Source organism: Diospyros lotus, chromosome 13 (genome assembly GCF_014633365.1).
Source record: "Diospyros lotus cultivar Yz01 chromosome 13, ASM1463336v1, whole genome shotgun sequence".
NCBI classification, from domain to species: Eukaryota; Viridiplantae; Streptophyta; class Magnoliopsida; order Ericales; family Ebenaceae; genus Diospyros; species Diospyros lotus.
In genome coordinates, this window is record NC_068350.1 from 13,232,323 (window position 1) to 13,255,370 (window position 23,048).

General features: G+C 38.8%; 3 protein-coding genes across 3 annotated transcripts; all 3 read left to right on the plus strand.

Moving 5' to 3' along the window:
- The first annotated feature begins 3,337 nt into the window (after window positions 1-3,337).
- On the plus strand, window positions 3,338-3,982 carry LOC127788050 (uncharacterized). Its single transcript, XM_052316172.1, has one exon. It carries the CDS (start codon window positions 3,338-3,340, stop codon window positions 3,980-3,982), a length of 645 nt encoding a protein of 214 aa, XP_052172132.1.
- Window positions 3,983-4,984: 1,002 nt separating this feature from the next.
- On the plus strand, window positions 4,985-15,933 carry LOC127788051 (uncharacterized). The gene is made up of 6 exons (XM_052316173.1): window positions 4,985-5,275; window positions 5,394-5,825; window positions 6,591-6,754; window positions 6,956-7,529; window positions 14,621-14,766; window positions 15,930-15,933. The coding sequence occupies exons 1-6, from the start codon at window positions 4,985-4,987 to the stop codon at window positions 15,931-15,933; spliced, it is 1,611 nt and encodes a 536-aa protein (XP_052172133.1).
- Window positions 15,934-17,472: 1,539 nt separating this feature from the next.
- LOC127788052 (uncharacterized) lies at window positions 17,473-18,993 on the plus strand. The gene has a single exon (XM_052316174.1). The coding sequence runs from the start codon at window positions 17,473-17,475 to the stop codon at window positions 18,991-18,993; it is 1,521 nt and encodes a 506-aa protein (XP_052172134.1).
- The last annotated feature ends 4,055 nt before the right edge of the window (window positions 18,994-23,048 follow it).

Sequence of the window (23,048 nt, forward strand, 5' to 3'; positions counted from 1 at the left end):
TATTTAATTAAAGTAAAATGATAAAATAAGCACGTGACCCTAAAGAAATTATAGAATGTTAAGATAAATAATTATTTGGTGGTTAAATGGGATTTTGTATGTATATATATGTATATAGCATGTATGTATATAATTTAGTGTATATGTACGTGTATAGCTAAACATGTATGTATATAATTTTGCATGTATGTATATAATTTTGTATGTATGTATGTATATATGTATATATGTATGAATATATGTAATATATGTATGTATATATATATATATAAATCCGAAAAATTCGAATTTTGCAAAGCAGCGCGTGGCCAGAGCATGGCCGCGCCTGCGTTCAGATCTCAGGGTAGGGGGGGTCATTAAATGGCCGAAGTGACGCCAGAGTGGCCTCTAGGACGCGTGGCCGTCCATGATAGGACGAGTTGCGTCGGATTTGGGCTATAAATAGCCGCACCTGGACAGCCCCATTTCATCCGAAAGTTGTCTTCTAATAGCAGTCGATTGGGGCAGTGTTGAGAGGTTTTGGGAGTAGGGTTTTGATCTTCGTCTCGTTGGCAACGTTTTTGTTAAGTTTGGTGACCAACGGAGCAGAGGAGAAGGCGAATCGAAGTTTCGCCGGAATCGCGCGACTCGCCAAAGCTGAGGGGTATTCGGCCGATTCAAGGTAAGTTCGATCTCATTTTTTTATTAATTTTTGCTCCATTGTGTTCGTAATAGCAAGATTTAGAGGATAGGAGGAGAAAAATCAAGATTAGAGGTCGGATCGCCGGCCGGCGGCGAGGAGGGCCGTCGGAGAAGACGACCGTGAGGGAGGGGGGTCGGGTGCGTGGGCGCATGCGCCCACAAGTGAGGCGAAGGCGCGTGGCCCACACGTGCCCGTCAGAAGAAAAAAAAAGAAAAGAAAAGAAAAAAAATAAAAGAAAAAAAATAAAAAGAGATAAAATTTTGCAAAAAATTTTATTAAATCTGGAATGTTGTTTATGATTTATTTTGTGAAGAATTTTCTGGAAATGTTAAATTTATTAATTATTTAAGAAGTTTTTTCTGTTATGGAAATAAAGAAAAATAAGATTTTAATTTAGAAAAATTCCAAGGAAATTTCAGAATGTTAGAAGTATTATTTAAGAAATATTAGTGAAGAGAAATTGAATAAAATGAGAGATTATATAATTATTATGTAATAATTATATATTTAGCTATTAGGAAGTAAGGGAAAAATAGGAATTTAAGTTGGAAAATTCCATAAAAATTCCAAAATGATAGAAATATTATATAAGGGATATTAGTGAAGATAAATTAGATTTTATGAAATACTAGATAATTTTTATGCAATTCTTGAAGAAATAAGATTTAGAAATAAAGAGAAATTATGGAAATAAAAAAAAATAGTAAAATGATATGTTGAAAAATAAGTTTAATGTCTAGGTGTCTTTGAGGGCGAGAAGTAGCTGCTCGACATGATTTTCGAGACTGGCACGTCTTTCGAGGCAACTTAATTATAAGTGTATCGCTTTGAACTTAGTACAGTTATAAATGTTAATTTCGAGAATGCTTTTATCATATTGGCATGCTATGATGTGAAATCAACACGTAGACTGCATCAACGACATGATTATGAAATGCATAAATACACATTGATATTGTTGATCACACGCATAAGAGGCCGTAGGGAGTACGAACTGGCACCGTTGCTTTATCAAGGGTGCACCCATATATCCCGGCTTCGAAAGAGGTGGTCGCTAAAATGGTAGGTAGCATGAGGGGTGCAGTTGACACCTACGATGAAAGATATTGTATACACTCATGACATTTCATTAGGTACCCTTACTTAGATGGTTCTTCATCTAACATGGGTTCGCCCTTGGAACATTCAACATTCCAGCCGGAACTTGCAGAGATGATTCCGAGATTGGTGATGAGTAGTGACACGAGATGTCAAGATGCGAGTAAATGTACCATGTTATGTTGTAATATGGATAGTTTAAGAATTGTGTACATTGTATTTATTGTTAAACGCTTATATGTTAACTTTGTAATAAATGCCATGACCAGTTATTATTATATGCATTGCCATGAGCAGGTTCGATTTAGCTTCCACTTGTATTTATTTTCTAGTGTAGATATCTCGTCTAGCACTAGATACGGTCTTAGGGAATTTCGGGATAATGTAATAACAAAAAAAAAAAAAAAATATAGACCATATTTCCTAAGTCATAACACGCCCGAGAAGGCAGGCTGTTACAGTTAATATCAGAGCCCAAACCAAGTAGAATACCTAGGAAGGAAAATTTAGATTAAGCCTAGCAGGATGAGAGTACCAACAGGAGGGCAGTTAGGGGTACTAACGGAAGTTGTGGTGACATGATGGCTGAAAATTTTTTAGAGCAGATCTTAGTCGACCATTGGGCACACCGTCTGGAGAACCGGGTCCCACAGCCAAACGAGGGTATCATGGAGCACTTAGTCCAGATGGAAGAAATCCTTGATGATGTACCTCCAAGTTATCGATTTTGGCCTGACCTGGTTCAGCTTCAGATTAACATGATGGTTGGCATTTTGGAGGGAGACCTGCAAGATTTCGCAGATTGGGTGCGGTAAGGGGAGCAATTTCCTGAATTTTGACTTTATTGCTCACGGATTCATGAGCTTTTGGTAGAGTTATACGGGCTGGTACTAGCAGATGAGCCCGACAAAGAGGTGGAGGACCCGCTCGAAGAGGGAGAAGAAGAAGATATGGAAAACCCGATCGAGCCAGGAAAAGTAGAAGAGATGGCAGATCCAATTGAAGCAGAAGAAGAAGACGACATACCCATATTCTGGGCTGAAGATGACCTTCTCGAGTTCGAGGACACCGATTCTGAAGATGAGGAAGAGACAGAAGTGATGATGAACAACCCCGAGGCACCCCCATACGAATCTGAGGATGAGAAGAACGGTTGGATTTGGAGGTCATCGGGACCGAAGTAGATTTAACGGGAAATATTCTAACTATCTACGTGACTTGTATAGTGTCTAAGATCTATGTGACTTATGTAGTATCTATGAGGTTTTGCAACCGAATGTGTAATATCTATAGAATTAATGAAGGACCTACCTTATCGGATGACAAGATCCTGTTATCTAATCCAGAATGTTACTTTCTTTTCAGATGGTGAATACCCAAAGAAGATTAGCAGTAGGGCCTAGGACGCCCAACCAGCAAGGAAACACAAGTGAACATTTGAAAGACAACTCCAGCCAAGAGGCCGGGAGTAGTCGGCTGGATCAAATGGAGTGAATTCTAGGGAGTATGGTGGGATTCATACAAGAAACTCACTCATGAGACAGCCATGCGGTCAGCATGCTCAATCTTTATCGTCGGCAGAACTCTCCCATTTTTCAAGGGAAGCTTGGCGCGGACCCCAGCGAAGGGGAATTTTGGATCGAGCAAACAGAAAAGCTACTGGACCACCTGCACTACAGAGAAGAAGAGAAGGTCAATTGTGCCACCTTTATGCTGCAAGATGAGGCAGATAGGTGGTGGAAGGGAGTCAAGAGAGGAATGACCCCTCAAGCTAGGGCACCCTACATCACTTGGGACCAATTCAAGGAACTCTTCAATGAGAAATACTTTCCCCTGAATTTAAGAATGAAAAAAGAGAGAGAATTCATGGAGCTAAAACAAACTGGGGACATGTCTGTCGCCCAGTATGAGGACGCTTTTAACCGGTTAATCAGGTACATGCCTATATACGAAGGGGACGAAAGAATAAAAGCCCAGATGTTTTTGGGAGGGCTGAATCTGAAGCTTCAAAGGGCGTTGAGTAGTATAAGTACTCAGTCTTATTCAGAAGTGGTGTTGCAAGCCTTTACCACTGAGGCCAATCTAAGCCGAATCGAAGCTATCCAAGGAGAAAGTCGGCATGGGAGCAGTCATAAAACGAGCAAGAAGTTGGAACTCCAGAAGCCAAAGTTCATGCCTGATATTCCGTGCACCAAGTGCTAGAAGCAACACCCTGGAAGGTCGTGCCGACTTGGAACAAAAGGTTGTTACAACTGTGGAGAAATGGGACACCTCAACCAAAATTGCCCAAAGAAGGGAATCACTTGTTTCAACTGCCAGCAGACTGGTCATTTTGCAAAGGATTGTCCCAAGCCGCGACTGGCGAGTCAACCTCAAGGGACATCCAGAAATGCCAGAGTGCAACAAGGAAGGGTGTTCCATTTGACACGACAAGACATGGCAGAAGACCCAGTCGTAATTGAAGGTACCATGCTCTTATCTGGTATCTCTATGCATGTTCTGATCGATTCAGGAGCAAGTCATTCATTCATTTCACATGTATTTGCTAAAGTATTAGGAGATAAACCAGAAAACTTGAATTGTCGGATGATTGTCGCAACCCCAATGGGGAAGTCTTTAGAAATTTCATCAGGATACAAAAATAGGAAGATTCAAATAGGAGAAGTCGAGTTCCTGGTGGATCTAATCCTTTTGGAATTTCAAGATTTTGACGTAATCCTAGGAATGGACTTCCTAACCAAGTATAATGTGACATTGGACTGTAAAGCTAAAACAGTCTGTCTCAGAAGCAGAGACTTGAACGTCAAGTTTCAAGGGCAAAAGAGGGCAAGTGATCGGAAATGGATCTCGGCTCTAAAGGCTGAGAAACTATTATGTCAAGGAGCACGAGGATACTTGTCTTGTGTCCAAGAGAAAGGCAAGGAGCCGTTAAAGATTGAGGAGGTACGAATTGTTAGAGAGTTCGGGGATGTGTTTCCCGACGAATTGCCTGGTTTGCCACCCCAGCGAGAGATCGAGTTTGCTATAGAAATCGTGCCAGGTGCAGGTCCGATTTTAATACCTCCGTATAAAATGGCCCCTGTAGAATTAAGAGAACTAAAGATTCAATTACAAGAGTTATTGGATAAGGGATTCATCAGGCCAAGTATGTCACCATGAGGAGCACCAGTACTCTTTGTTAAGAAAAATGATGGGAGCCCGAGGATGTGTATCAACTATCGACAGTTAAACAGGATAACAGTCAAGAATAAGTATCCACTTCCTAGAATCGATGAGTTGTTTGACCAGTTACAAAGAGCCAAGGTTTTCTCGAAAATCGACTTGAGATCAGGGTACTACCAACTAAGGATCAAGGCAGAAGATGTACCCAAGACAGCTTTTCGTTCTCGATACGGGCACTACGAATTTCTAGTAATGTTGTTCGGACTAACTAACACCCCAGCAGCTTTTATGGATACTATGAATCGAGTCTTCAGGCCATTCCTGGATAAGTTTGTGATCGTGTTTATAGACGACATACTGATATACCACGCACTTGAGAGTGGTCTTACAAACATTGCAGGAACATAAGTTGTATGTCAAATTTTTGAAATGCGAATTTTGGTTGTACCAGGTGGCATTCTTGGGGCATGTAATATCGGTCGAAGGAATATCGGTCGACCCGGCCAAGATAGTAGCTGTGTCGAATTGGAAGAAACCTCAGTCGATTACTGAAATCAAGAGCTTCTTAGGATTAGCCGGCTACTACAGGAAGTTCGTAGAAGGGTTTTCCAAGATTGCAACACCCCTCACCAAGTTAACTCAGAAGGGGGTGAAGTTCGACTGGAGTGAGCGGTGCGAAGAAAGTTTTCAGACACTTAAGGATAAGCTGATAACCACTCCGGTACTAGCTATGCCAAATGGATCAGGAGGATTCATGGTCTTCACTGACGCCTCGAGAAACGGTTTAGGGTGTGTGCTGATGCAGCACGGTAGGGTCATTGCCTACGGATCTCGACAGCTCAAGAACCACGAGCGGAACTACCCGACTCACGATTTGGAGTTGGTTGTAGTAGTGTTTGCCTTAAAGATTTGGAGGCATTATTTATATGGCGAGAAGTTCAAAATTTTTACTGATTACAAGAGTCTACAATACGTCTTCTTGTAAAAAGAATTAAACATGAGGCAACGGAGATGGATGGAGCTGTTAAAAGATTACGACTGTATTATTCAATACCATCCCGGTAAAGCTAATGTTGTAGCAGATGCCCTAAGCAGGAAAGAAACCCCCTGTATGGCCGGAATGATGATGGCAAAGTAGAAGCTAGTTGAAGCTTTCAGCTTGATGACGGTAGGAGTAGTCCCTCGAGGAAACTCAGCTTATGCAGCCAGTCTCATGCTGCAACCAGAGCTAATGGATCAGATACGACAAGCCTACTCGGAAGACTCTCGAATAAAGACATGGGTGGACGAACATGGGCGAGCAAAGAAACCAGAATTTGAGGTAAGAGAAAACATCCTTCGTTTTCAAGGTAGAATATTTGTACCTCGTGTGAGGGAATTGCGACAAGTAATTTTGGGAGAAGCCCATCGATCCAGATACTCGATACACCTTGGCACCACCAAGATGTACCAAGACTTGAGGACTGTGTATTGGTGGCTAGGAATGAAGAAAAGCATGGCAAGATACGTAAGTCAATGCGACACGTGTCAGAGAATCAAGATTGAGCATCAGAAGCCGGGTGGAAGTTTGCAACAGTTAAAAATCTCAGAGTGGAAATGGGAACACATTACGATGGATTTCGTGACTGGATTGCCATGAAATCTTAAGGGAAATGATGCTATCTGGGTGATAGTTGACAGACTATCTAAGTTTGCTCATTTCTTGGCCATGAAAGTAAGCCAACCAATAAGCAAATTAGCTCAACAGGATGTAAACGAGATTGTCAGGTTACATGGAGTACCTGTAAGCATTGTATCAGACCGCGACCCAAGGTTCACTTCTAGGTTTTGGGGAAGTTTACAAGAAAGTTTAGGAACTTAGCTTAAGCTAAGTACAGCTTATCATCCCCAGACTGATGGCCAATCGGAAAGAACTATTCAAACCCTAGAAGACATGCTGCGAGCTTGTGCTATTGATTTTCCAGGTAGCTAGGATGAGCATTTGCCATTAGTAGAATTCGCTTACAATAACAGCTACTACAACAGCATTAAGATGGCTCCCTATGAAGCCCTGTACGGACGAAAATGTAAATCCCCGATATGCTGGACTGAGGTAGGTGAACGTCAAATTTTGGGACCCGAGATAGTTCAGAAAACGACAGAAAAGATAAAAATCATTCAAGAGAGAATTAAGGAAGCTCAGAATCGCCAGAAATCCTATGCAGATACAAGAAGAAGGAAATTAGAGTTCCAAGTGGGCGACAAAGTATACCTAAAGATATCTCCACTGAGAATGGTGACTAGAAGCAACAAGAAAAAGGGCAAGTTAAGCCCCCGGTATATAGGTCCATACGATATAGTGGAAAAAATTAGACTAGTCGCTTATCGACTTGCTCTACCGGTGGCCCTGTCAAACCTCCACGACGTGTTTCATGTGTCGCAACTCCATAAACACGAGCCCGATCCCTCCCAAGTAATGCCAGCTGAGGCTATCGAGATTCAAGAAAATATTTTGTACGTGGAGAAACCAGTAAACATTTTGGATCGTAGGGATCAAGTTCTAAGGAATAAGTCAATTCCCTTGGTGCAAGTTTTGTGGAGAAACCCGGTGAGTGAAGAGATAACTTGGGAGCGAGAGGAAGACATGAGGCTCAATTATCCGTACCTGTTCGAAGACCCCCATAGTTAGAATGAGTGAATAATCAAATTTCGAGAACGAAATTTTTGTAAGGAAGGGAGAATGTAATACCCTAAGTCATTATAAATAAATAGTATATTGGTTTAATTAAGTTATGTTTATATGATATGTAATTAAAGTATTTAATTAAAGTAAAATGATAAAATAAGCATGTGACCCTAAAGAAATTATAGAATGTTAAGATAAATAATTATTTGGTGGTTAAATGGGATTTTGTATGTATATATATGTATATAGCATGTATGTATATAATTTAGTGTATATGTACGTGTATAGCTAAACATGTATGTATATAATTTTGTATGTATGTATGTATGTACGTATGTATATATGTATGAATATATGTAATATATGTATGTATATATATATATATAATTCAAAAAATACGGATTTTGCAGAGCAGCGCGCGGCCAGAGCATGGCCGCGCTTGCGATCGGATCTCAGGGTAGGGGGGTCATTAAATGGCCGAAGTGACGCCAGAGTGGCCTCTAGGACGCGTGGCCGTCCATGATAGGACGAGTTGCGTCGGATTTGGGCTATAAATAGCTGCACCTGGACAGCCCCATTTCATCCGAAAGTTGTCTTCTAATAGCAGTCGATTGGGGCAGTGTTGAGAGGTTTTGGAGTAGTGTTTTGATCTTCGTCTCGTGGGCAACGTTTCTGTTAAGTTTGGTGACCAACAGAGCAGAGGATAAGGCGAATCGAAGCTTCGCCGGAATCGCGCTACTCGCCAGAGCCGAGGGGTATTCGGCCGATTCGGGGTAAGTTCGATCTCATTTTTTTATTAATTTTTGCTCCATTGTGTTCATAATAGCAAGATCTTGAGGATAGAAGGAGAAAAATCAAGATTCGAGGTCGGATTGTCGGTCGGCAGTGAGGAGGGCCGCCGGAGAAGACGACCGTGAGGGAGGGGGGTCGGGCGCGTGGCCGCACGCGCCCTCAAGTGAGGCGAAGGCGCGTGGCCCACACGCGCCCGCCAGAAGAAATAAAAAGAAAAGAAAAGAAATAAAAGAAAAAATAATAAAAGAGATAAAATTTTGCAAAATTTTTTATTAAATTTGGAATGTTGTTTATGATTTATTTTGTGAAGAATTTTTTGGAAATGCTAAATTTATTAATTATTTAAGTAGATTTTTCTATTATGGAAATAAAGAAAAATAAGATTTTAATTCAGAAAAATTCCAAGGAAATTTCAAAATGTTAGAAGTATTATTTAAGAAATATTAGTGAAGAGAAACTGAATAAAATGAGAGATTAGATAATTATTATGTAATAATTATATATTTAGCTATTAGAAAGTAAGGGAAAAATAGGAATTTAAGTTGGAAAATTCCATGAAAATTTTAGAATGATAGAAATATTATATAAGGGATATTAGTGAAGATAAATTAGATTTTATGAAATACTAGATAATTTTTATGCAATTCTTGAAGAAATAAGATTTAGAAATAAAGAGAAATTATGGAAATAAAAAAAAATAGTAAAATGATATGTTGAAAAATAAGTTTAATGTCTAGGAATCTTTGAGGGCGAGAAGTAGCTGCTCGACATGATTTTCGAGACTAACACGTCTTTCGAGAAGTAGATAGCTCCATCCCTGCCACTACCGATAGCATATGAAGTTAGTTGTATTTACACTAAGCTTTGTGCTACGAATCAAATTATCATTGGGATTGAATACCTCTGTATTCTGAGCTTGTACTTAGATTGATATGTGGTTGAGATATTGCCAAACGAGAGTGCGATGGGAACACGAGATAGCCTTGAAGTGATGGTTGGAATATGATATTATATCAAGGGAAACTCGTTGATGATGATGGTGTTCCTTAAGTGGGTTATCATGCCCATGGTTTTAGCGTGACCAAATAAGGTAACAAATTAATGGGATATGATTAGAGTATAATGTCACATAGTGGATTTGATGAACTCGAACTTGTGAGAATACTGGAAAATGATGATATGAAATGTCATAAAGATAATGTGGGATATTATCATGGAAATCATGAAATTGCCTCATTGAAGTGGAGTGAACGCGAATCAAGATGGGAAGGTTAGTGAGCTGGGAATTGTTAAACTCTAAGTGTTAGGAGAAAATGATGGGGTGTGTCTCCCTTAGTAGTTTAAATGAACGGATGAGAAATTTCGAGGACGAAATTTTGTTAAGAATAGGAGACTGTAACATCCCAGTAATTCAGAAATAAATAATAACTATTAATTTAATAGGGAACACCTAATAATTATTAAATTAAAGTGGGAACGGTTAACAACTATTAATCATTGTATTTACGGTGATTATTGAATATTTATGGGTTAAAAATAGGTATTAAATTATTTTTTATATTAAAAGAAAGAGGCAATTAATTATTAAAAACCTTAGGAGTATTTATGAAAATAAAGAAAGATTAAAATAAATTAATTTGGGAGAATTTCTGAAAATTTGGGGTGTTAGTGGAATAAGTGAAAAAAGAAGTTCAAGTATGTGTAATTAATGAAAATTGTGGGTGCTGAAATGTGACTTGCAGAAGTGGTCGTGATTCACTTTAAATTTAATTGGAGCGCTTATAAGTTAAAGGTGAAGGCTAGTACGAGCGGTCGCGCACACGAGGGGGCTTGTGGCAGGTGGTTGGATCAAGGCTTCACTGGTGCATGCGTTAGGAGGAATTTTGTGGAAATTTTGTCAAGCCAATGGCGCCCAAAACGACGCCGTTTTGGCCTTAAGGCGGTGGTGCACCTGTGCTACCACGCGGTAGCTTTCTAAGGCCCCTCTTTTGACCTCTTTTAAAGTCCAAAACAGGGTGTAAATTCGGTTGTGAAATCGGGTGCAACAGTGAAGAAAATGGTGAAGAGGAAGCAACGCTTGGAAGCTTAAGTGTGGGAGAAAAATTCAAGAAAAATTGTAGAAATTCAGTATAATCAAGGTTTGAATATTCAGGTACGTAAGGAAATTATACTGAGAATATTGTATGGTTGAAATTTAATTTTGGGTGTAATTTTATTAATTTTGGTTGAATATATTGTTGTTATGCAACGTGTATCAATTTAGCAGCATGTGGGCGTATAAACACCCAAATCAGTTAATTTAAGGCAAGTTTTTTACTTCCTTTGTGATTCTCATTCGATATATGAATTCTATATCTTTTCTCAACCCAATTTGGTTCTAGAAATTAATTGTGTACGTTATAAACAATTATTGTGCGAATTTTATTAAATTAAATTAGACAGTAGACTTCCGGGGTTTAATTCGGTAAGTGCTTACGAGGTATTCTATCACCCATACTTCATTGGAAATGATGTCGAACCTGGTTTGGGCTAGGTTTTTAGTGAGTCAGTTATGGTTGTGGATGCCCTATGGGGTGACTTGTTGTAACCAGGAGTCTTAGGATTTGCTTGTGTGAGTTGTAGGGTGTGGGATATACAACTACTAACTATCAATCGTTGGGTCGTGGCAATTGATGCCTAGATGTATGGGCATCGGTTATCAGTTGTTACGACAGACTATAGACGGGTCGGGCAAGCTGGTATCGCTGGACACCCACCCTTGGTGTTGTGTATATCATGATATGGTTATGGTTTTATTTTGTGGGTGCAAGTGGTAATGACAAGAGGCGTGAGCTGTCGTCCAATGAAGTAACGTGTTGATTGTTTGGTGACACTAGGACAAACCGTCATCAAGCCGAGGGCAGTTGTCGACTAGTTGTTCCTAGTCACGAATTGACAACCAGTACCTAGTCACTACCGACCGACTCTGCCACTATGTGGCATATTGCATAACATTATAGTGCATGAGATTGGGCTTATATTCATTTGGGGGTCATGTTTTGTATGTACGGGGAAGTGTGCACATTGGCATAACCTAGTTGACCTGTGGAACTAAAGTGTGCAACTAAGGCTAGCATTACTCGTATAGTGGTATACTTGACAGCGGGAGAAAAGATTTCATTATAGTCTACCCCATCTTTTTGTGTGAACCCCTTAGCTACCAACCTAGCTTTGAATCTTATTGGTTCATTCCCACTAGTACCCTCTTTAACTTTATAAATCCATTTACAACCCACTAAGGATTTGTCTTTTGGCTTAGGCACTAATTCCCAAGTTTGATTTTTATAAAGAGAGTTCATTTCTTCTTTCATTGCTTTGACCCATTCCTTAGAGTTTTCACTTTTAATTGCCTCATCATATGTATTTGGCTCTTTGTCAACTAATTCTTGATAACTGGCATAGGCAAGACTATAGTTGGTTCCTAACCTTTGAGGAATCCTATGAGGTCTTCTCTCTCTATCTCTAGTCAATTGGTAATCGGTTAAAGGGTCTTGGTCTACATGATGTTCTTCTATCACATCCTCACTACTGTCTTCCTCAATAATAGGCTGATCTTGAGTATCATTCTCCACCTTACTAGGGGTAACGGGAATGTGGGTACTCACTCTCTCCACCTCAACCTCAGGCTCTTCACTATCTTGCTTTTTATCATTCACCCAATCAGACTCATCCTTAAGACATGGCATATCTAATTCATTAAATGTGACATCCCGACTAATTATGATTTTCACGCCCTTTTGACTTCTATCCCACAACCTATATCCCTTGACACCTTTAGGGTAACCTAAGAAGACACACTTCCTAGCTCTAGGTTCTAGCTTTCCCTCACTCTGATGAGAGAAAGCAACACAGCCAAAAGTCCTCAACATAGAATAGTCAGCACATTTATCATACCATCGTTCATAAGGAGTATCACCATTCAACACAACAGAAGGAGTCAAATTGGTTAAATAGCAAGCAGTCATAATAGCTTCACCCTAGAATGACTTAGGCACACCAAAACTCAACATCATACACCTAACTTTATCAAGTAAGGTCCTATTCATCCTTTCAGCAACTCCATTCTGTTGTGGAGTATAAGGGACCGTTTTATGTCTAGTGATGCCACTCTCAATACACATGTTGTCAAAATCAGCATTACAAAACTCAAGACCATTATCTGTTCTCAAAAATTTTATCTTATTGCCAGTTTGATTTTCAAATTGAATTTTCCAATTTTTAAATTTTTGGAAAGTATCTGATTTTTCTTTTAACAAATAAACCCATACACGCCTAGAGTAGTCATCAATGATAGATAAAAAATATTTATTTCCTCCAAACATGGGATTGCTCCCAAGACCCCATAAGTTCGTATGAATATACTTTAGGACTCTAGATGTCTTATGACTACTAGATGAGAAAGAAAGCCTATGGTGTTTTCCAAGTACGCAGTGGTCACAAAATGGAAAATCTGACACCTAATCCTTACCAAACACACCCTTATCGTTAAGAAATTTTAGTCCCTTAACACTTACGTGAGCTAACCTATTATGCCACTTTTGTGTGTGATCAGTGTTAATCGATGCAATAGTGGAAGTAGTGCCACTAAGTACTTCCACATAGGTGATATAGATGCCATTTTTTCTAACAGCCTAAAAAACCCTAAGAGCGCCTTTAAACATTTTAATCATGCCATTACCAACCCCACCAGTGAAACCTATCTTCTCTAATTCCCCTACAGAAATTAGATTTCTACCTATTTGTGGAATATACCTAACTCCTTTTAGTGTATGCATAAAACCATTTTCAAACTTAACAGTTATATCACCAACACCAACAACCTTATAAGCAACATTATCACAAGTAATGACATGCCCATGATCAGACTCATGCAAGTTTTCAAATCAGTGTTTATGAGATGTGACATGAAAAGATGCCCCGGAGTCTAAAATCCACTCATGCATATGGGAGTTTATAGATAGGTTAATTTCAGAGGGTTCATTGTTCATTAGCATATATACCTCCCCATTATCACATTGAGAAGATATAACATTTGCCTCGCTCTTTTCTTTCTCTCTTTGCTTATTTTTCTCTATATAGCAGTCTTTTATAAAATGTCCAGTTTTACCGCACCCAAAACATTTTCTACCTTTTGCCTTCCCTTGTGATTTAGACCTACCCTTTTTCTTGCCACCCTTATGTTGTCCCTCACCACCCCTAGTTTGAGATCTTCCCCTCACATAGTGTATCTCTCCACCTTTTCTCTCGTTTCTTTCCGCTTTAACTTCCCTCTCCTTACTCTTAAGTGAGTCTATTACAATATCTGGGGTAAGGGTATCCCTTCCATATTTAATGGCATTCTTTACATCCTTATACATGTCAGGGATAGCATTTAAAAGAATAATAGCTTTATATTCATAAGGAATTTTACCCCCACAGTTAGCAACATCTTGGGAAAGTTTATTAAACACATCAATATTATCCTCTATGTCTTTAGAAGGATCCATTTTAAAGCCAAAGAAACTTTCAAGTAAGAAGAGTTTGTTAGGAGTGGACTGTTTTAAATAAAGATCCTCTAGTTTTTTTTCAAAGTGCTTGAGTTGTATCATGTTTACCTACTTTGCGTAAAACTGGGTCTGACAGATGCAAGATGATAGAGGTATATGCAAGTTCATCTTTTTCTTGTTTTTCTTCCTTAGTGTCAGTTTCAGTAAAAGTGTTATCAATAGCCTTAGAGACTTTTTGTTGAACCAAAATTCCTTTCATTTTTTGTTGCCAAATTGAGAAATCACCTTTTCCATTAAACATACCTAACTCAAAGTGTTGTGTAGCCATGGTATGCACAAAACACACAAAATGCTGCACAAAAACAAATTCAAGTAGACTGCAGTAACACACTGCCTCTTAGACCCTATGAAACAAATTCTTAGGCCTAAGGTATAGTTTTAAGGTGAATAATATTTTTTTTTGCAACTTAAAACAAATAAGAAGTCAACAAAAAACAGCAACCACACAAAGGATTCTATCACAATTTAAAAGGCAAGTAATCATAGTTAAAAGGCAAGTAGTCAGGCAAACCCTATTTCTAGCAACACGTATTGGTTACCACCACAGGGTAACCCCCAAACCTAATGGCCACCCCCACCCGATGGCCTGCTAGTTGCTGAAATTAAAACTGGGTTATGAAATTTTTCATCGAGCAGACTGACAAAACAGTTCGTAAAGGAATGGGAGAACCCGAAAACAGACCATGTAGGAGTGACGTGCTCGTCGATACGAGCTCGCTATCAGGAGCTGCAGGTGCCGGAGCTGCAGGCGCCGGAGTCCCATGCGCCGCCGGTGAATCGAGGTACACGCGCCGCACACACTGGTGCGCCTCGACGTCAGGAGTCCACTGATGGGTCTCACGTGCGCTAACACAACCGAATCAGGGAGATCTTGGCCAAAAAATTAGATCTGGGTTAGGGTTTTGCGAATCGTCCCAGATCTGAAATCAGCCAAGAGATTGCCGATTTCTTCCACCCGCGAAGCCACCAAGGCTCTGATACCACTTTATAGGGATTTATCCTCGCAAAACCCATAAGAAACCAAAACGTTAGGGCAAAGAAAATCGCACAAAACAGTAAGCAATAATGCAGAAAACAAAAGCTGAAATCAAAGAACAATAAAACTCCCTGTTTGTTCGGCAATGGAGAAGAAGAAGATGGATTTTCAAGGCTCAGCGTTGATCGGTCCATCACCCACAAATGGCAACTCATAATCGGTTCCAAGCACAACCCAAGAACCCCTTGATCAACACCCAAATCTGCCTCTATCGAAAACCCCAACCGAGAATGATACACCCACACAAGGATGCGAAACAACCCCACTAAAGGAACACTCTTCTCACTCTCGACTCTATCTTTCTTCTCCGATTTTCTGCACATCTTTTTACTCTTCTCGTATACTCGGTAGATATAGATAACCCTCGAAGAACAGATAGCAGGCCATCAAGATGAGGATCGGCCTCCTAGGTATCTGGAAGGGATGAGGGATAAGGAAGAATCAAACCTGGAGCTTCAAACGGCCAGCGACCAAGTCGTAGCTCTTCCATCAGATCAGCTAGGGCAAGATAAGATAGAGTATGGGCTGAATCAGGGCTTTAAGATAGGAGGTAAGTAATGGGCTTGAATCAGTGGGCTTGGTCCATGTTTTGAGCAGCTGGGCTAAGCCCAGCTTTTCTCCAAAAAAACAAGACAAGTGTACTTGGGCCATCTTCTTGTCGGACCGCCTATTTGTGGGTTGGACCTCTCTTCATTCTATCAATTCCGGGCCAAAGCCTATGATAGACAACTTACCCGACCAAAAAACATCATCGCCTTGGACTTATTGGGTATCACACCACAACAGTCTGTTTTATCTATTTTAGTGGGATGCGCTCCAGTGTGGAAAAGTCTATACCCAGCCTAATCTATATTCATTTGTTATGCTTAGTGAATCTTGTATCTTATCTTGTTTTTACCATCATTTCAGGTGAGGGAGTTGACGTAGCGATTAGACTATTTGGCGTGTTAGTCTTGGGTGGCTAACTAAAAGATTCGTGAAGTGCAAGTTGTGATTAGAGCCTCAAATATTGTGATTTATCGGATTTGATTCGTTGTTATGTTGTTATGTATGATTAAGCCCTTAAGAAATTGATTTATGTTCATTTTGCTTCCGCCGTCATATTTGTGGTATATACTATAAAAATGGTTGTTGAAAGACCAAAAGAAAAGTGCCTGCGTGTTCCAACTTATGCAAAAGGAAACAAACTCTCAAAGTAAATTCTCTGACAAATAAGCGATTTCTGATTTTGTGATTTTGTTTTAGAATCAATAATAACTCAACCCATAAAAATCCGACCCAATTTTACTATGCGAAATCAAATAAGTCCGGATTCAGCTAAGAACGATTTTTGTATTATATCTGGTTTGAAATTTCCTAACACCACGTGCCTGGAAGGAAAAGTAAAAGTCTTCCTGTCAAACAAGAAGACTGGGAGGGAAAGGTATGTCGGCCACCGAGAAGGCGACAAAAACAGCCTTCGCAAGTTGCACAAATAGGTGGCATTTTATAAATTATTCTGAAGACTTGAGTAGAAATTCATTTTAATACAACTGGGTGGCGTGGCATGGCAATTAATTAATTGAAGCCAACTCTTCTGGAACACGAAGACAATGTTGAAAACCTGAAATGATTTAATTTTTGTGTAAATTATTTTGTTAGTATTTAAATTTTTATCATCACAGTCAGCGAATTTTAATTTTTGTTACAGTTTATTTTTTCTTTTAATTTTTATCTATTTTTGTTAACGAAAGCTTACATAATGTATATTAATAAAAACTTCAAAATTATTTAATTGTGGGTTTTTTTATTAATTTTGATATTAAACTATTTTTGAGTTTATATTAATGAATATTAGGTCAGTTTTTGTTAAGAATAATTGATGAAAAATTAAAAACTTAACTGAATTATAAGGAAGCAAAAAATTTAGTAGCTCTGGTGGTAAAATTTAAAGTACAGTTTTGCTTACAAATATTCTAAAAGCATTTAATGTATTTTATTTTCAGTATTTAAATATTTTTATTAGTTAAAAATAGATACAATGTAGTTTAAAATATTTTACTAAGAAATAAATTACTTAAAAGATTTTTAAAAAAAGAGGTTATTACCTTAACCAAAAAAAGCCACTCGTTAACAGAACTTTTTAATAAAAATTGCAACAACTGTAAATGTGAACTACATAAATTTACTTCACATACAACAAGACAACTAGCTATTAAACTACATTTATTTAGAAAAAAGGACATCGACAGGCAAAGTAACAGCAAAATTGCAGTCAGAACAAAGCTGCTTGACTATTATAATTATTTCAGTCAAGCAGCCTAAATTATGGAGTCCGATAAAATTTGCTGTTTATCTGACTCGTGAGTGACGACGACGACGACATTGGCAGTTTAGCATATATACACTTCAGTGACTTCACAATCCTATAGGAAATTGAATTGACCGACCGGCGACCGGCCAAAATCAATCAATGGGCAGTCTTGAGCTGCAATCCGTATCCAGCAAACGTGGCCGGAAAGATGCCAAGCCGGTAGCTCCACAGAGCCTTTCAGAAGCCGTCGTCAGCAAAATCCGTGAAGGTCCTGATCAACAGTCACAGAGGATCCAATCCATGTCTTTTGCTCATATTTGCAGGGTACCAGAAGATCTTCGCAAGCTCAAGGAAACTGCCTACACTCCTCGGCTCGTCTCCATTGGTCCTCTCCATAGAAAAGATGAGCACCTGGAAAACTCTCCCACGGAAGATATCAAAACGAGTTACGCGACATTACTCATTTACAGGGCGACCAAATCCCAGTCCGAGGAGGAAGCCATGGAAATACTAAATGAGTACAAGGAGGAAATTTGGAAGTCTGTCGACGAGGCAAAGACGCACTATGCGGAAGAAGCGGCTCTGGCGCTGAACCAAGAGATGCTTTTGGTGGATGCTTGTTTTATACTCGAACTTCTCTACAGGCATGACGAAAAGAATGAACCATCCAACTCTCTGAATAATTCACCAAGAGTGGGTGGTTGTTTTTGTTGTAACAAGAACAGAACACGGATGCATCAAGGTCAACAACGTTGTTTTAATTGCTTCAACAAAATTTTTGGCAGCGGCCGCCTAGCCTACCGCACTGTTCAGCGAGATTTGTTGTTACTAGAGAACCAGATTCCGTTCTTCGTTATTAAGAAACTCTTCGAGCTCACAGAGGAGAAAACCAGAGCCCGACAAGCCCGACAAGACGTTTTTCTTATTAATTGCGTATTGTCTTTTTTCAGTGATCTACTCGTCACCCTACCAGAAGCCAATGGTGATGACAACAGTACTCCAGAGATATATCACATCCTCCATCTTCTTCACATGCATTACCGTCCGGCCAATCTGCCGAAGGCCGAGAGTTGCTACCAATTCATCCAATCTGCTTCAGACCTAGAATGCGCTGGTGTCAAGTTCAAGTCCTCCAATGCCAAAACCCAATCCCAGTCGCACAACGCCAAAAGCCCGTTCCAGGTCAAATTTGACGCCCCCTCCGGCCTCAAAAGGTGGTGGTTCTCCAGAGCTTCTTTCGAAATTCCGACGCTGCACATCGACGACTCAACCGAGCTGTTCTTGAGAAACCTTATGGCCTTCGAGCAATGCTGCCCTAGCGTGCCGAGCTACATTACATCGTATGCGTTCATCATGGACAGGCTGATCAACACTTCCAAGGACGTGGATGTGCTCCAAAAGGCTGGGATCATATGCAACTATTTGGGGTCCCATAAAGACGCTTCTGATCTGTTCAATAAACTGTGCTCCGAAATTGAACTTGGGGATTTTCACTTCGCCAAGGCATGCAGGGATGCTGCAGAATACAGCAGCCGGCGCTGGCCCCAAGCTGTGGCTTCTCTGAGGCGGAATAATTTTAATACGCCGTGGGCGTACCTAGGTTTCGGTGTTGCTTTCATTCTTTTTCTCTCGGCACTCACAGGTTTCATCCGCAATGTACTTATCATTTGTTTTAGGTAGATCTAGTGATTGAATATGGAATGGAAATGAGTATAATAAAATTTAAAATTATCCTTGGGGAGTGGGAGATGAAGAGTTATAAAAATGTATCTCCATATTTCATTTAACAATAGAAACAAATGAAATGAAATGATATTTGATGTAGTCATAGGCTCCGTGCCTACAACATGCGCACAGGAGGGCCTGGTCATTGCTACATGTGCTGTGCAAGGACCAACTAATTAGGAAATACTCGCCATCAAGCATTTCACCATTAATTTGAGATTTATGCCCCAACCCGGGAAGGCCGACTCTTCGTCATAGTCTATCAACCTTAGCCTTTGGCTGCACTCGAGAAATCTTACATTGGGTCCCGAATGTTGGCCTATGTTGTCACTTCTTTCTCCCTTTCACTCCAAAATACTCACGTGTATTTTTAGAAGAGAGGAATTATATTTCTTGGTGGAATGATTTGATGAATTAGATTACACAACCTTTTATAAGGAAGATTCTATCAAAAACTAAATACAGAACATTAATTCTTATCTTTACCTAGAGAATACAAGAGATTTTATTGTAATTCAAAAAACTTTCTCGATTTCATCTTTCAACGTGTTGGATTCATTGTGTTGAATTGTCTTGAATTTCCACGTGAAACTCTCCATTTTCTTCTCTTCCAAATTCATTTGCTACCCTATGATTCTTGTGCATGTTTAATACCATCACTCTCCCCCCTTAAACATGCATCTTTAATATCTTGAAAAGTTTCATTCGTTTAGTCACCCCGAGCTTGCTTTGGAGATGCTTGAAGGCTTTTATTTTTAAAGACTTCGTCAATATATTCAATACCTATTCAACAATCTTCACATGTTCTAGCTTGATCTCATTTGACTTGACCTATTCTCGGATGGGCAATGCTATATGTACATAGATATTTACACACAACTTTACATACATAATGTAAGAACATTTGGATCGTGTTAAGGAGATGAAAAATTTGGAATTAGGATCGAGCATAGGTTGAAAATGATATTGATCATTTTGAGGATATAGGTGACCACCGGTAAGGAGCTATAACGGAAAATTCTGTAAAAAAATATGTCGCACTTGGTAAGCGTCGGGCATGTGATAAATGTAAATTAGAATAATTGATATGTGCACTACAAGGGTTTCGACTTTTTCCGGTGGTGAGAAAATCGCCAGAAAAAGCTAAAAAACCGCCAGTAAAAGTTTTACCGGCGGTAATAATAACCATCGAAAATATGCCCATCGGGAATTCTTACCAGCAGTTTTCTTACCGGCGGTAAAAGTCATAACTTTGCCGGCAGATTTAAGAAATTGCCAGTAAAAGTCAACCACCGGCAAAAATAAAAAACCGCCGGCAAAAACAATTTTTTTTTTTAACCTGTATTGTAATCTATTATAATTTGTATAATAATCTATATAACCTGTATAACAATCAATAACTACGGCAACAAAAAACCATCAACAATTTTGAAAGATTCACTCGCTACACACAACAAATAACAACTGTATACAATAAATCTATTTAAGTATAACACATTTGATCATTTAGAAAAATCGATCTTGTCTCGTCTCATTATACAATATTCAAAAACACATACAAATCAATCCTAAACTAAAACATGTCCAATTGACCTCAAATAACCCTTGATTACGCCACCATGTCATTCTCCAACCAAAATTGCATATCATATTTTTTCGATCTGCATTGGAAAACAATAGATCTATTTAAGTATATATATATACGTTAATTATGAAATTGCATAAAACATGTCCAAAATTGTATAATAACTGTATACAAAAACACTTACATCAGAGACCCTCTACGGTATCGTAGTTTTACTGTTATTAGCATCCTCAATACACGCATCCCAGAAAATTGTCGAGGCAATGGATATAAAGATTTCAACACTTTCTGAATACTAATTTCAACAAACTCATTACCTAGCTCTACTCCCCCTACAGACTTGGTCAGATCAATGGACACAATGATTGCCTCAGCAATAATATGGCGAGGTATTCGTCCATTCATCAAGTGAACAAATTCACCAATCTGTGTTTAAACAAGCATAAATGATTTTGAAGTATAATTTACATTTCAGTATATTAACTATTTGGTAGTGAATTACCTCTAAATGATAGCCACATTCTGGTGTCGATAATCCAGCGCATTAAGCTTTGGGTGATGGTGTGCTTGCATATGCGGCAGAAACACTAACATGTGAGGATGTCTATATTTCAAAATAATTTAGTTCATATATATAGTAAACATACAATTTTAAATCACGAAATGCACTAATGGAACAACATATCTGTCTCAGTTGTAGTGTACTATCTTCGAAATGCAATTTTATATATAATTTATTATTATTATTATTATTTATTTGAAATAATAATTTTTTGGCTTGCGCTTTAAAGTTTGATTACTAAAAATGATTCAAACACTCAGTAATCATTTGTAATTTTCTTCAATTATATTACTTCATACTCTTTTGTTTTGGTAAATTATTGTCCATAATTTGCTAAAACACCATATCACAAGGTAGAAATTCTAATTTCACCAGACTAAAATCAATTACATAAACTTAGTTTGTCAATTATCTCTATTGATCCAAGACCAGGTACATATGAAGACTAATCATTTGTCAAAAAATATCTAACAATGAGCTTTTCATTTCAACATATGTACTGAATTAACCATTTTTATCCACGTGTGTAAAATATGTATATAGAAACATTTTTGGGGGGGGCGCGGGGAGGGCACTCGGACGCTAAAGAAAAATTTGTTGTAAGTATCCAAATAAAGCAAAGAGAAACAGCTACGAAAACGAGAGGCAGCCATAACAGTAGTTTACGAGCAACCTCGTTTGCTGATCTTTGTAGCCAGAAAACTCAGGAGTCCCCCCAAAGTTTCTAAACTTCATTTTTAAACTAAAGTATCTTTATATGGATGTACATATATTCGCCCCCTCAAACAATTACTAATTTTTCTTTATACTCTAGAATTTCCTTTAGGCTCCCTTTTACCAAAATTGTTGGATCTTCACTTACTGAAAGTAACCATGAGGTTGATAAAGGCCCAATCATAGGATATGAAGCCTCTAAGATGGTTGGTCTGAATTTTCACGTCTGCTGATCTTCCTTCCCCAGAAAAGGTAAACTGATGCCGCTAAGATGGCATTTTAATTTCAGTTACCGAACAGATAGGGAAAGACAAATATTGCAGACGAACAACTTAGTAACTCCCTTTGCTCTTTAGGAAAATTCAAGGAACAGTGGTTGTTGCTCATGATAAACTTGCTGAACAAGGATCCCATAAGAAGCATAACATTCCTGCACATACTGTTTACCTGAGGCTTTACTCTTCTCTTTGACCATGTACTTGTAACAATTAACAAAACAATCCCACAAGAAAAACTCGACTGCTACTACCAGATAAAATCTATCTCTCAACCATAAGATTGACTGTTTCCGGTCAATCTTGCCAAATCAATCGAAAGGATACCAACACGAGCAAATTAAGGACAACGTAGGCAATAATTGAAATTTAGATTACAATTACAAAATTAAGGTTTCAACATGGAGATCCATCAAGCCTGAAGAAGATATCCATGGCTGAAACTAAGAAATCCACTCATAATTTGGGAATGAAGAGAAAAGAGACAGAAAAACAAAATAAAACAAATAGACAGATCGATAAATACCTCAAGCAAGAGGAAGACAAGATGTGGCAATAGAGATTATATTAGGAGTCACAACCTAGAATTTCATAGATAGCCAGACAGAGATGAACCCATCGTTAGATATGAGCTTGTATAAAATCTAATTTTTATACAAGTTAGATTTTCCTTTCCTAACAAGGCCAGGGGACTTCATCTTAGTAATTGAATTGGTGAGAAAATTCATCTTCCTTTTATCCTGTCTTAATTTCAACATTAGAAAGATAATCACATCTTAGGTCATGGATGAACTAGCTGAAAGAATAACTCTGGAATTGTATAACATTATAGGCTAACCTTTTTTGAGGGCGAGGGCGAGGGCGAAGGCGAGAG